General features: G+C 36.0%; 1 protein-coding gene across 4 annotated transcripts in view; it reads left to right on the top strand.

The window, feature by feature from the left end:
- The window catches only part of SPG11 (spastic paraplegia 11 (autosomal recessive)), a 38,108-nt gene that overhangs the window by 12,768 nt on the left and 9,939 nt on the right, over positions 1-15,401 (top strand). For 3 of the 4 annotated variants that reach the window (XR_774645.1, XM_010572150.1, XM_010572151.1), the window contains exons 17-32: positions 861-967; positions 1,762-1,907; positions 2,780-2,941; positions 3,705-3,771; positions 4,222-4,387; positions 5,540-5,745; positions 6,057-6,165; positions 6,680-6,839; positions 8,048-8,305; positions 8,529-8,729; positions 9,056-9,163; positions 10,313-10,472; positions 10,885-11,099; positions 11,461-12,205; positions 13,079-13,221; positions 14,677-14,875. Coding sequence is in view for 3 of the 4 variants with exons in the window: in XM_010572150.1 (XP_010570452.1) it covers positions 861-967; positions 1,762-1,907; positions 2,780-2,941; positions 3,705-3,771; positions 4,222-4,387; positions 5,540-5,745; positions 6,057-6,165; positions 6,680-6,839; positions 8,048-8,305; positions 8,529-8,729; positions 9,056-9,163; positions 10,313-10,472; positions 10,885-11,099; positions 11,461-12,205; positions 13,079-13,221; positions 14,677-14,875 (3,152 nt within the window). In the remaining variant the exon portion in view is untranslated. Of the gene's footprint in view, positions 1-860; positions 968-1,761; positions 1,908-2,779; positions 2,942-3,704; positions 3,772-4,221; positions 4,388-5,539; positions 5,746-6,056; positions 6,166-6,679; positions 6,840-8,047; positions 8,306-8,528; positions 8,730-9,055; positions 9,164-10,312; positions 10,473-10,884; positions 11,100-11,460; positions 12,206-13,078; positions 13,222-14,567; positions 14,876-15,401 lie in introns of those variants that run through there. The other variant, XM_010572152.1, reaches the window with a different exon arrangement.

The raw sequence follows: 15,401 nt of genomic DNA on the forward strand, positions 1-15,401 counted from the left end.
GGCAGTAACAGTTTTCCTCGACCCTTCCTGTTTGGTGAGAAAGACTACTTGGGTCACAACAGTGTCATACAATGAAAAACTGTGGGGCAGTGTTTTAGGTTTCATGCTGTATTTTGAAGCTTTATTCAGGTTGTCTTGTCAATATTAATTTGTGTGTCAGTGATCAAAGGAAACAATTATAGTTGTAATTAGTATAATGTTATAAGAAATACAATCTTAAATGAGCCAGGACAACTTGTTGTTCAGAAACGCTCTCACTTGAGCACAAGTATGAGTTCATTCTTAATATGTTCACAAATAAGGAAATTGCTGATTTCCATCTAAATTAGGATTAGTTGGGGTTTGAAGGAGAAAGCAATATTAGGTATTGGAACTGCATGAATACCTCCCACTTAATGAATACTTTGCAATTAAAATTTCTTAGCTGTAACTCCAGTCTAACAGTGTAATTATTAAGAAGGTAAAAGTGGAGCAGAAAAAAGCCAACTTTTTTTTTTTTTTTTTTTTTTTGCATAATCAATTTTAGTTTGCATAAAATATGTAGACTATGCAGAGTGGTACCAGTGAGTCATGTCCCTTCTTTGGGAAGTGTTTGTGGTTGTCAGGTCTGGAAACTATTTGATTTATGGAAGCAAGCAAGCTGTGCTTAAAGGAGGGAACTGTCAGAGATGCCATATCAGCTAAACCTGTACATCTTGTGGAGAAGGGTGATGTGATTTGATTCTTTCATAAGAATGGATGAAATAAGTCACTATAACACCAAGTCAGATGCTCTTAATTTTTAATGCAGTGTTATATTGGGACAGAGGATGGTTACAAATACTGTATTTTCACGGTGCTGCTACTCATCTTATTTCCAGTTTAACTCCTTCAAATTGCTCTATTTTGGATAACAAGGAATTGCATGAAGCGCATCCCTGGTTTGAATTCCTTGTGCAGTGTCGAGGGGTTGCCAGTAATCCACGAGGTAGGAGTCTGGCCTTGCTCAAAAGGTGGTCCGATATTTATGCTGCTAGGCGAGTATTTGGCACAGCTGGGTTTAATTCTCTGCTCTGCTGCAAACTTTTTTCACCATGGCAGATCATTTACATGTGTATCAGTTCCCCATCTCTAAAATGTGGATTATAATTCCTACTTAAACTGTACATAAAGATTTGGAGGCTGTACATATGTGAGAATTTTTTTGTGTATGATCATCATTACCTCCAATTTTGTTATATTCCCAACAGGTTGAACAGAACGAGAATTCATAAGAAAATGCATATACTATTAAAATTAAAGCTTCCTTTAGTTCTTGTGGTGCATTTTGACTTCTCTGCCCCTTGGATTATGTGTTTGCTTTTTTTTTGTTATTGTCATTGAAAATCAGTAGACTTTGTGCCCTTAATTCATTTCACTTTTTTAAAAAAGATTTCATCTTTTGTAGAGTCACATGTTAACAAATGATAAAAATAAGCCCAAGTGAAGCTTTTTCAGAAAGTGTGATAAGTATAGGATAAAGAATTAAACCAATACAATGCTGAACTGTGGGACTCAATCCAAATCAATCTGTGTAGGTAAAACTGGTTTGAAATCAGGGAAAACTTAGTAAAACGTAGAACAGGTTATCTGTATTTATAAGTAAATTTAGAAAAATCATTATTAACAACAAAAAATAGAAAATTCAGCATTTTTCGTAGTCATAGAACAATTTTAGTGCATGATTTAATGATTTAATATTGCTTTTGCATTAAATTAAATCTTACTTTTTTTTCTTTTAAGATCCAAAGATGATTTTTCAAGCTAGTCTAGCAAATGCTCAGATCTTGATTCCTAGTAATCAAGCCAGCGTGAGTAGCATGCTACTGGAAGGACGTACACTATTAGCACTTGCTACTACAATGTATGCACCTGGAGGTATTGATCAGGTACTGTGTGCAACAAATTATTGATAGGCTTTTGGAGAAGTTCTCACATGGTGTTGAAAACTCAAAGGAATACGCTAATAAAAATAAATATGCTAATGCCATCATATAATTTCTTCTCATGTGAAAATCTGTTTTCAGTGTTCCATGTTTCAGTGTTAGTTGACCAAATGAAGCGAGTAGAGCAGTTTGAGGTTACATGATTTAGAAATAGCAAGGCACAGTGGCTGTGAGTTGGAGTATTTAACTCCTTCATAACAGTGACAGCTGAGAGTGTTTATAGGCACTTGTGTTCCTCAAATAGTTTTAGTTTGGAAAAATATTTTCAATAAACTTTTTAAATGGTGTGCCTGTATTTGTTAGACAATCATCCCCTTTTGTAGTCATTTGTAGTTTTTAAGTAAATGAAGCAATGGGCGAGTGGACTGCTCTTCTGCTTGGATCTGTACAGGTGTTATTCAGCTTCCATATTTTTATTTTTAAAGGCTGAAAATCTGGACACATGTCAAAACCTTCAGCTTATGGGTTACATTGTGTTAATCAGTTGTATTGTGCTGTAGAGATCAAAAAGCACATTATAAACAATTATACTTTGAGAAGAAAAATGCTTGGTGAACCACATGTTGGAACAGAATTTATTAGTACTGATAGCTTTTTGATAAATAGCACAGTAAACTAAAACATCAGGTGCAGTTGAAGATATGTCTAATATAACTTAAAAGGATTTTACAGGAAAAAATTATACTTTTGGTGTTGTCACTGTATGTCAGATTCCCATGAGGGTAGTTTGTTTGGTGCATTCAAAGATTGTTTTATTAGTGTCTTAATGCAGTTTCTTCTTCCTAATGAAATAATTTTGCTTCCTTGCAATGTAGGTTCTTCAGAATGAAGATATGGAAAAACCTCTAAAGAAAGTTGATCCACAGCTCTTAAAAATGGCATTGACTCCTTACCCCAAACTCAAAGCTGCTCTCTTTCCCCCATGTACTTCTCATGGAATTTTGCCACCTGACATCTCTCTCTACCATCTTGTTCAGGTACACAGAATGCTTCTCAGTAGTGCTTTTTGGCAGAACAAAAGTAAACTGAGAGAAGTTTGTTTTCAGCTAAAGCCTGGAGAGTGGGGACCATATGTCGTTTCCTTGGAATCCCTAATTTGGAGCTAAAGTTTATAGCTTCATTATGAACGGTTTTTTAAAATGGTATCTAAATACTGGGAGTCTGGCTTCCCCCTGCTCCCCCAGACATGTAAAGACATCTGCAGTGTTTGACATTCCAGGACTGCTGAAGTTAGAGAAGTGATATTCTTGTAGTGTTCAGTGGGCAGGTTGTTTAGTATTACAAAAATTCAAATGTTTTTAATTGTCTAAGGGAAATTGAAATTTAGAATTAAACAATAGTGTCTCATGGAATGTCATGACACATTTCTGGGCAAATACCTTTTACTTCAGATCTGTGGTATGAGATAAACTGAAAGTTGGAAGAAATGCTACAAATTATTCATTATTAGGAAAGTATTAACTTTGCTAAGATCACAGTTTAGCAAAATACTTAAGCATGTTCTTTCCCTATTTCCTTAGACCAAAGTCTAAGCCTTTCCTTGCACTTGTTTGCGTTCTGATCCTACAGAGTAGAAAAATATGTACTTTTGAGAGAGAACTGCACAAGATACATCACTGCTTGATAGCAGCACAGGCCATTCCTGATTGTCTGCTACTATAGCTCCCTAAAATGTTCTATAGTCTGTTCTGACGTGAAAATCTTAAACTGTCTCAATATATTTTGTTTCTAATCTTTCAGTCATTGGTGCCCTTTGATCCCACTAAATTATTTGGCTGGCAGTCAACAAATACTCTTGCTGTATCAGGTACGTTTCTTTTCAAGTTTTATATGGTTTTCTAGTCTGAGCACCTAGGATAAAATACCTACCAGTGGAATGATTTGGCAGATAAACTTATTCAAAAGGCTATTTCTTTTACCAAAAAAATAGTGTAATTTAGTAAAATTTTTTTTTTTAATTAAATCCTAGATAGGTTGCCTTTTTCCATTAAGCTTTTCACAGGCAGATTTTTTCCTAAATGCATTATGAGATAGAAAAGCAGTATTTTCTTTTAAAAGCAAGTTGAGGGCCTAAGAAGTGATCTAGAGTTCTGATTTTACAATGAGAATTGAAATTTCAGTGGGGTCTGGGCATGCTGAGATTTGAATTAGAACAAGAGGAGAGGTATTTGATTGTCATCTCATGTTTTGTAGCTGAAAGCCATTTCTGTGTTTAATTCAACTGTTCATCAGCTCATAATGATGATATTCTTTCTAGATGCATCAAGTGACTTTCCTCATTTTTCATCCCCTGAACTGGTGAACAAGTATGCTATAATGGAACGACTGGATTTTTTGTACTATTTGCACCATGGACGTCCATCATTTGCTTTTGGTACATTTTTGGTCCAGCAGTTAGTAAAAAGCAAATCCCCCAAACAGTTGTAAGTCTCAAAAATGACAGTCGGATAGTTCTTTTGAAGTTATAATCTAGCACATGGAGTAACATTAGTCCTCCCCAACAGCCAACAAGTGGTGACTATTGCATCACTTGAAATACTAGGTGTCCTAGGGGTCTATTCAGTCTAGCATCAGGTAGGATAGAAATCAAACATCACCTAAAAGAAGGTGAGCTTTATTTTGAATTACCTAAATAAAATCTGCACAATGAAAGCAAGGAATGAAAAATGTTCCAGTTATATCAAACACGGGTAGGCTTTTCTTCTAGGGACCTGAGCCTCTAGATCACTGTGCAGAAAAAAGATGCCCCTTTTCTTTGACATTTCCTAAGGATGACACTTGTTTAGTTAAATTAATAAGACAAATAATGTACTGGAGATTGAAGGAATTAGATTTTCTGGCTGAAGCTTCAAAATCATGTGTTCAAAAGGATACAGTCAAATTACACGTCTTGCTTGAATATAGTAAATTTACTACTAAGTATACTCAAAATTAGTAGGAGTTACATCAGAACAAATCACTTTGTTTCTAGAATGTCTTGTCTGTGTATTAGTCACTATTTGTTTCTTTTCATCATTTCTATACAAAACAGTTTCTCTTGTGTAAGCAGCTAAGATTTGGGCAAAAAGGAAACATATGTTAACGTAAACTGAAGCACTTAATAGTTTAAAAGGTGGTCAAGCATGCATCGTTTTTTCAGTTACTACTGTGGAAAAATTTCAGATAGCCAATGAACCAGCCACTGTAGAACCCTTTAGGGTATATTTTCCCTTAACACAATCTGCAAATCAGTTTCAGGTTCTTGATGCTGCAGTGCTTGGATTGTAATTTCTGCAATGGGACTTTTTGCACTAAAACTGCTGACAGGTGTTTTTTATTAATTATAATATCAAATGCATTGGCTTTATTTTTTGTTAAAGTTTATTAAATTGTAAACTCTGTGCTTATCATGTGTGAGGCTTTATTCTCGTACCTACACTTTTTTATAAATATGAAACTTGGGTTCTACATATCTTTGATGCTAATAAAGTCTGTGAGTTTAGTAAACCTTGTAGGTACTTGTAAACATGGGGAATATTCATGTTTGAAAATTGGTTAAAAATCGTATGTGTTAACTGGTGTTCTTTTTGTTTCAGGATTCAGCAAGCAGGAAATGAAGCCTATATTTTAGCTCTTTCTTTCTTCAGTGTACCTTCAGTAGGAGCAGCCTGTGTGTGTTTTCTAGAATTACTCGGTCTCGACAGCCTCAAACTCAGGGTCGATATTAAAGTTGCAAACATAATTTTCAGTTACAGAACTAGAAATGAAGATTCTCAGCACAATCAAATAAGAGAATCTTTGGGTAAGGGTGTCTTTTGCTTGTTTTAAAATAGGGTACTATGTATTTATTTGGAAGGGAAGCAGGGATGGATTGAAAGATGGTGCCTAACTTCTCAGGAATGCAGTAAAAGCACCCTGTCCTTTGAAGAGCTAAGAATTTTGCTCTTCTTTTCTTCCTGCTTCTTACTAATTTTTGCCAGACTTGGCATAGCTATTGGAACATTTACATTAATATGATTTGTTCTGCTTGTTGATTCTGGTACTTCTGAAAATATTACCCTTACTCTAATCCCAAATACCATCTCAGAAATAGTAATACATTCTTTTAAACAGTTGAAAAGTTAACAAAATTGGCTGATGGTGAAAAAGCAGCAGTAGAAGAAGTTCTTATCTCCTTAGAAGAAGCCTTTTGGGATGCAGTTGAGCATCAAGGAATAAAGAAGTGAGTAAAACATGATTTAAAGGATTATGCTGGCAAATTGAGATTGAACACTGAATTTTACAATTTGTGTATTCAGATAATATTAAAGAGATCTATGTGTGTTTTATTGCAGTAAACTGAATATAATTGAATTTAGAGTATAGTCTTGGTATTTCAAATAATAGAGGTAATAGATGTATATTGCCAAGAATAAGGAAATGCAGTCAGCATGTGAGACTCACTGTTGCACAGAGTTCTTGCAGCACACTTAGAAGTGAAGATTGTTGACTTTTTTTCAAAGCCTACATTGTCAAGATAGGACAATGTACCTGCCTTGGTGGGTGGGAACATCCACAGGGTGTAGTATGGAAGCTTCCCCAGTGGAATGTGACCTTACCTGTAGTGAAGTCAGTGGAAGTGCTGGTGTTGCCATTTGCAGGCAATGGATCGCAGGCCACGTAATGAGTTTACACATTGTTAACATCTGGTATAAATACCAGTTTATTACAGCTGAAGCTCTTTAAATTCCTTGCAGGACATCTAGTGACTCGAGAAGGCAGTGGTCTTTGGTAATGCAGTTCTGTAAACTCCATAATATCAGACTGAGTACATCTTACCTAAAGGAATGTGCCAAATCCAACGACTGGCTGCAGTTCATCATCCAAACCCAGCTGTATAGCTACCAGCCAGATGAGGTAAGCTATCTGTGTATGATTTTAAAGAAGATAGAGTTTATTACAAATTTTTTTTGTCTGTGATGCTCAAAAAGAAAAATAAAAAGGAAGGTAGAAAATAGATTCTTTTAACAAGAGACTGTCACATTGTGGAGACAACATAAAATTGAAGCCTCATCACTTTCCAGGGAGTTAGAAGTCTCAGGATGCTCGATATCCTCTGGTTATGATAGACCTGCTCTTACAGCCAGATTTCCCAACTTTTCTACTTTTCTCTGCCTCTTGGCATGTGAAAAGCTAACACATGACAAAGGAAATTGACTCCAGAGGGAGTTGACTGTTCAGCAGATATATTATGCCTCTAAAAGCACTAAAGCTAACTATTAAAGGAGAAGATTAGGAAAAAAATTCCGTGTTTGAAAAATCTTATGTGATGTTATTAATCAGTAGTGGAGAAAACAATTTTCAGAGAGGAGTGATTTGAGTGTCTCTTTGAACTGAATTGGATACAAAAGTAATTGCTAAGAAGAGTCTTAATTTTAATTTTAAATTTAGTTAAAATTATGACATACTGTTTGTAAGTTTAATTTGGTTTTTAAAATCATTTAGTTACTGTTTTTTTTATTGGAGAGTTGCCATATGTTCAATGTAAGTTTAATAAAGTCACTTATCTTTCCTTTCAAAACTTACACTGATTTTTGTGTAAAGATATTTAAGCTTTTGAGAATCTAAATCTTCCATTTTTTGTTTTAAATGTAATTTAAAAATTAAGAAATTATTACCAATATGGAAAAATTAAATGCAATTTGGGAAAAGTAATGTGAGGAAGCTAAATGGAGAATTCCAGGTAAGATGATACTTAGAAAGCCTAGGATTTTAGCTTGGATTTCTTCGTTGCTGTCTTGAAAAGAAAAATCTGTAATTACACAACAGCAACTAACTAGATACTTTTCATGATATGCTGTTAGTAATATGAGAGATGTGCCAAAAATGAGTGTCTCCAAGAAGCATTTCAGCTTCACATGAAAGGATGAGCTTCAATATTTTATTAGAATAATTCACACCTACAGAACACTTTTTCCTCCCTAGGTTGCCAAAAATGTTCTAAAAAATAAAATTTAAAAAATGTTTTATTTGTCTTTTCTGTGTATTTAATGGTTCAGTCCTTCTTCCCCTTTGTTCTCTTTGGATCTCACTCTGGATAGATGCTTTGGGTTGTCTTTTCCTAGGTCATTTCTATCCTTCAAGATTTCACTCCCATTTTACAAGATCACTTGATGCTGGCATTGGAGAAGTTACCATTTTTGTGTCCTGATGCAGAGAGTCCTGAAAAGAGTGCTGCCAGTGTGTTCAAGAGCAAATATGCAGATAGTCTCTTTCAAATCCTTTTTCAATGTCAGGGGAACTCGAACCCTTCGTGTTACCTTTTGACTGAAGGATTGAGAGAGCATGCTCCTATTCTGAGTGTTTTAGCAGCATGTTTCCAAGTGAGTATTGATGAAGTTATTTATCTTTTTGAGGAATAAATAATAAAAAAGTGATGGTTGTGCATAATTATGTTAATGGTAGATATGTAGGTTGCATTCATAGAGTTTTTTTCTCAGTTTTTGTAGTAATTGTGAATAATATCACACATTTCCCCAAGTGATGTATAATAAGGTGATGTTTGTCTCTGGTGGTTATAAAACAATCATTTTTGTCATTTTACAGGATGCGAACATTATTCATTGTCTCTGTGTTTGGATAATTACTACTGTGGATGATACTACCAGAGCTGAAGCAACAAGCCATATTCAAAGTTCAGCAGAAAATCATGAATGGGATCTTCATGACCTATCAGTTATTTGGAAAGTCTTTTTAAGAAAGCAAAAAAGTAAAACACTTCTGAATGGTTTCCAGCTCTTTTTAAAGGTAAGGTAATACATTTAAAGGTCTTTTTAGTGGTATACTTGAGTGTATCTCAAGTCATCTTGGAGAGGAGATGTCCTATAGGTTCCCCCTCTGTCTTGCTCTTTGTGGCCTAGATAACCTGGGTGTAATCCACTGAAAATCCCAGTCAAGTAAGAAAATTTTTAATGGAAATTCTTCCAATTATTACAAATTCGCAGATTATATATCAACCTTGCATGCAATTTTAATAAAGTAGAACTTTATTGTTCTGGTACTGAGGAAGGAAAATTCTACATTTATTGAGGTACTTTTAGGAAAGAATTATAACCTATTTTTGTGTCTTAAAGGATTCCCCTTTACTGTATATACTGGAGATGTATGAACTATGTATGAACTGTAAAAAATACAATGAAGCTAAAACAAAACTGGACAAGTTTCAGGAAAGTCTCACAAAAGTAAGCAAATTCATTTTCTCTAAATGTCATTGCCTAGGTCTTCCCTTATTAGAATGTGATAGGCATCTCATGTCATATATGAAAATAATGAAAAAGGGTATGCTTAGAATGATCTAGCAGCTGATTTATGAAGCAGTAGGTTTCAGCAGATTCTTTTTATTGCTGGCACTTGATGGAAAAATATTTTTGACAATTCAAAACGCGCAGTGCATTTTTCTAAATCATTTTGTTTTAAGTTGATATGGGCAGATTGAAATACAATGTCATCCTCCTCGTCTGAGCAGTTTACAGTTTGAAATACAATGTCATCCTCCTTGTGTGAGCAGTTTACAGTTTGAAGGTTGGCATTGACTCAGGTAGGACCACTGTTGGTAAACTGAATTATTTGTGGTGAGTAAGTGTGGGGTATTCTCTATTCTATATTGACCAGGGCAAGTCAATAGTGACCTGATAAACCAGTGACTTACACGGAATATCTATTTAAGAAAGACAATTTTTTTGAATATGTTTCAGAGTTTCTGAGAAAGTCTGTGATATTGCTTTAGTTTTGGTAGTTGCGTAGACTGTTCTTTGACAATGACTTAGTCAACTGAATTACAGTTTGATTAAAACACTGATTTAGCAGTTGGTTTAAAGAGGACCAAAGTGTTTTCATGCAGCATTCCTTGTTTGTCACATACAGACGTTTTCACAAATTATTTCAGTTCTTTCATTTCCATCACAATTTTCTAGTTCCCTGAATATCTTGGGAATTAACATTCCATGTCATGGAATAACTAGATAAGTTTCTTTTCCCTGTGTGCCACTCAGATAGTGGATATGCTTCTAAAGTATACAGCAGTATGACAAGAGCCATTAATCTAGCAATTTATTTTATCTATCCATTTCTGATCCTTCTTGCATCTTTTATACCTCTTCCATGATTATCAGGAGTAATTGGTGGTCACCCTGCCATAAAATTTACTACTTCCAGATCAAAGTCAAACATACATCAGTAATGGATCAGTGCCCCCTTGCAAATGACAGTTCATTGTTTCTTAAAGAAGGAGGTAGTTCTGGTACACCTTCCATTTCCAGTGCAATTCCCACCAAAATGCAGAATATATTTGCAAAAGAACCCCCAACATTTAAAAATCTTTATCTACACAGCTTAAAACTGAAGATGAAGCAGCAGCTTCAGAATTACCTGTGCAATGGTTGGAATCACAAGCATTGTTTCTTCTTGAATTGATGATGCAGCAGTGTAGAACGGAATATGAATTAGGAAAGCTCTTACAGCTGTTTGCTGCAGCAGATAATCTACTCAATGGTAAATACAGCTTCCTCTGTTAGATGATATTACTGCTTTAATCTAAATACCACATGCAATGTTTTTGGAGTGACTGAAAATGTTTACTTTTAAGTGTATTCATACTGTTTTATTTTTGTATAAGAATTTATATAGCCAGACTTGGTCCTTATGGTGAATTGCAGTTGGTGAAAATGTAACTGTGTGTAACTCTGTTTGGGAGAATGATTATGTGCAAGTGTTAATGAGGAGTGCACAGATTATCTGCAGAAGTATTTTAGTTATGGATTTAAGACCTTATGTTCAGTCCCATGAAAGCTTTAAAGTGTAAAATCTGCCTTCCTCTGGCAGGGTTGCATGCTGAAATAAGTAGCAGAATTTCTTCAGATTTAAAAACCAGCTGCCTTTAGTTGTTTATACTCTTTTAAAACAGGTCCTTACATGAAGAAACTCTGTGCGCTCAGTGAGACCCTGAAAGATTCCTTCATATCAATTAATCACTCCATCCTAACCAGTCACAATATGGAGACATTTCAGAGTGAGTGCAGATCAATTCTGGAGCAGCTACAAGAGAAAGGAATGTTCTCACTGGCTCGGGAGGTAGCAGCACTAGCTGAATTACCTGTGGACACCGTAGTTATGCAAGAGGTAACTAGTATAGTTAGATAATGATATTCACCTCTTAATACTCCTATTGCTGACAGTGTTGAGACTGCTGCTTCTCAGCCTTCCTGAAACACAAACTTTTATTCAAGTCATTTTTATTTTCAGTGCATGTACACCAAACAAGTTGGCTGTAAGTGCTGAGCTGAAAAGGACAATATAGCTTTCATTATTCTTTTACTCTTTTTATGGACTATGCAATCAGTTTTATTTGGTGAGAATAATAGATGGATTTGTTGCATATTGAGACACTTAATCTAAAATCAGTTTTTCAGTATGCTGGCCATCCAGTGTGATTTTACTTTTTTGGAAAGATATTTGTTAAAAACCTCTCTGAATTTTGCAGGTTCTAAGAGATCTACGTCATTTAAGAGACATTGGACAGTGGCATCAAAACCAGACAAGAATTGAATTCTGGAAAAAATGTAATGAGAACTTCATGAAAAATTCAATCTCCAGCAAAGCTGCATCTGATTTTTTTTTTGATCAGGCAAACACAGTATTTGAATCTTTAGCTCATGAGAAGATAAACAGCATTATGGAGAGACATTTGTTGCTTACCCTAGCTGGCCATTGGCTAGCCAAGGACGACTCGGTACCACTGCACAAAATAGAAGAAATAGAGAAGCAGATCTGGATTTGTCGCATCGCACAACAAACATTATCCACAGATGAGGGGTCAGGCAAGTTGAGATTTTCCTCCCGTGTTGTAGCGAACAGGGATCTTACCTTTGATAACTTAGCTAAGGAGTTTTCTTTTTCAAAGCTACCTGCTCTGAACACATCAAAGTACTTAAAACTGGAGGGTCTTTTGTTCAGAGATTCTCAACGGACCTTGACTAACGAGGAGGAGGAATCACTCAAGTTTCTGATCGGATGCCTTCTTGATGAAGGAAGTGTCCATGAAGCCAGCCGTGTTTGTCAGTATTTCCATTTCTACAACAGAGATGTTTCACTGGTATTGCATTGCAGAGCTCTGGCCTCAGGGGAGACTGAGCTAGACAAATTACACACGGATATTCAGACTCTCCTCATAACAAGGGAGAAGACATCTGAAAGCAGTGCGTCTCAGCAAAGCAGAGTCCCAAGTGGTAAGTAACACTAACCAATTCAGCCACTTGACAAGTGATACCATAGTTGCGGTTCCACTGGATTCTTCCTCTTTTGTTACAGTGTTAATTTCCCCCAAAATTCCTGCAGGAAATAAGGTCTTCGGGACAGTGGGTTATCTCCTTGGTTTGTAAATCCTCTGGTGAAAGGAATTTGAAGCCTTGTAATATACGTTGCCTGTATGTGCTTCAGGGAGGGTGTTTCTGTATACAGTTTCTATATTCTCTTAACCATTCATTTTTTATAGTTCACAATTCTGTTCTGGTAAAGTAGCACTGAACTTCATCTATGTTCCTGCTTTTGGAATACACACTCTAGTAAATCTTGAGTGTGTTTCTGGAGCTGAAACAAGGAAATGCTTTAACTAACATATTTCTCTGAATTCTTTGTTATTATAAAGGGTTTAGTGTTTCTTATTAATAGCAAGGCTAAGGCTGATAATGTTTATATATAAAGTACTCTGTGCAGGTTTATGAAGTCTGAATGAGAAAGCTGTCAGCTGGAACAATACTTTCTAATACTAACTTGAATAACACTTAATAGAAATAGAAGAGAATAAATGAAGCCTAAGCCATCAGAAAGACTGCCGAACCCTTACGCTCTCTCATGCTTAGGATTTTTACATCTGAGATATTATTGTGGATATTTTGGCTCATTTGTGTTCTGTCATATTGTTTGTACCCTAAAACTTATAAAAAAAAAATAAATCACAGGTATCAAGAGTTCAGTTTTCAAAGACTGAGAAACTATTATGTATTTGCTACAGATATCTGGAGTCTTGCTCCAAGTATAAGGCTTGTTGGTGTTACCTGTCTTTATGAGAAAGGAATTTATATATAAATTTTTGTTTCCAGCATCAAGCTTAGAAGACTGGACACACATTGTGGCTCCACCTCTAGATGACCAAGTTGTTATCAGTCTGAAGGCTCTCATAGATGAATGTGTCCATGGGAGAAACTACTGCAGACAGGTTCTCTGTTTATATGAACTTTCTAAGGTATGTGTCTAATAACATGATTGAAGAAACAAGTGGTTCGTATCAAGCTGTGCTGTGGAAGTTTGTGGAGGAAGGAATAAAGAGTGGTGAAAGTACTCATCAAGTGCCTGAAACAAGCTTCAGAGGGTGAAATTACCAAGCTTTTGTGTGGAAAAATGGCCAGATGCTTCCTAGGCATGAAGTGTTGAAATGACTCAACTCCCAGACTCCCCAGGCCCCTACCTCTGACTCCACTAAGCCAGATTTCAGCCTGTGTCTCTTTGATGTGCCTTTTTTATAATCTTTAAAGCATATGTTGTTCATCTAGCACTTTGCTTTAGGCCTTTGTTGTGGGATGCCTTCATAATCAACACCCACCCAGAAGCAGACAAAGAGATAGCAGCTGCCTTAGAAGTTTTAGCACAGAAGGGCTCTGCAGGCTCCACACAGTGTCAGCTCTTTACCCAGAGGCTGCTGAGAGGAATGGCTAATAAGTTCCAAGTGGTTTGACCCAGACAGCGATAGGAGAAGTAGCAGATTGTCCTTTGTTGCCTCTCTGCTCTTTGACCTTCATGATTGCCAGCAGCCCACCTCTGCTTCTTCTCCAGAGGGTGCTGCTGAACACTTCATTCAGGGTACAGAACCCCTTTCCATGTCATATTTTTGGAAGGTAGCATTAGGTTTTTTCTGAATAAAAACAAGCAGTGCGTGTGCTGAAAATATTAGAATCTTCTTTATTACAGAGGTTCTTAGATTTTCCTACAGAATTTTTCATGCCTCGAATATTCGGAGTGAGTACTTTAGATTTGAGCTACTAAAAAGTATTCATATGACTGGCTTGTTCCCTTTTATACTGTCCATATACTTCTTGCCTGAAGCTGGATGTCCATATTTTTTAATTAAGAATTGATCATTGTGTTTATGACATACTTTTTTTATTAATTTGTGAATGTGTAAAGTTGTAATGTGTTATAGCAGAGTATGTACAGAGCCTCACCAACTCCTCTTCCAAATGTAGCAAATGTAAAAACTAGTATAGCTTTTTTGCTGAGAGTTTGTGGTATGTAGAGAAGAGGAAAAGGAACCTCATAATTAAAACTTAATGCAGTAAAACACAATTCTTTGGGAGGAAATACTCCTGTCTTTCTTCTAGGTATTTTAAGTGTTAAGGTTTATATTTGGTTCAGGAAAGTATCTCTGTCCATGGCAACAGCTCTGTGAGTATTAAACTTCAAATACAAAGTACTTACATGCCATCCTGATCTTGAGAACATTAATACTGAAGATATACAGATGAAGGCACTGTTAACTGATAGAAGGACAGATTATGTTTGCATTTTTTGAAACAGTTTTGTCTGCTTCTCCAGCACTCCCCTCTTGCATCAGCTCATCATTAAGATGTACTGCAGGTCAGTATATGTTCTGGACTGGAATTTTTGCTGTGTAGAATCCTTTAAGTGTATGTGTATTTCTTAGGAATTGAACTGCTCCTACAGTGAAATGTCAGCCCACAACCCTGAAAAAGTGCTTCGAGCAATTCTGTCGTCCCATCAGCCAGACAGATGCAGGAAAGCTCAGGCATTCATTACCACACAGGGTCTCCAGCCTGAAACTGTGGCAGAACTAGTGGCTGAAGAAATCATGCAGGAATTACGGGCATCTTCAGAAGGGAAAGGTAGTAAAGAAGCTTGATCTTGTATTTTAGCGGTTTTGGTTTCTAGGTGTGGTATTTGTGTATCTGAAAAACAGTCCTTGCTCTAGGGATACTTGAGTGCTAATTATAGTCAGTAATGTTTGGGCAGTTCTTGTATAAGGTTTGTAAACCTTGTATACCTTATATAAGGTTTTATACAAATGTTTATTTTTAGTTATTTTTGTGTCCAGTGTGGTGTTGCAGTAGTTAAGGTTTTATTTTTTATGTATGTAAAATTAATGGTTTTAAAAAAGAGGGTTGTTTGGGTTTTTTAATCATGACCTTTGCAGCCCCACATCATCTGACTTGGAAAGACTCGTGTTCATTTCTTTGTGTAAAGCATGGCCAAAATATTTTCCCTTTTTTTTTTTTTTTTACTTTGTGAAATGAGGGATGCTCCTCAAAACAACTTTCTGGGGGACTTTTCTATTTGAGTCACTTCTACTTTGCTACAACTTTAACAACAAAGTTCCATGAGAAACAATGAGCCATCAGATGGAGATTTGTG

Source organism: Haliaeetus leucocephalus, unplaced genomic scaffold (genome assembly GCF_000737465.1).
Source record: "Haliaeetus leucocephalus isolate CR32 unplaced genomic scaffold, Haliaeetus_leucocephalus-4.0 Scaffold339, whole genome shotgun sequence".
Classification (NCBI taxonomy): Eukaryota; Metazoa; Chordata; class Aves; order Accipitriformes; family Accipitridae; genus Haliaeetus; species Haliaeetus leucocephalus.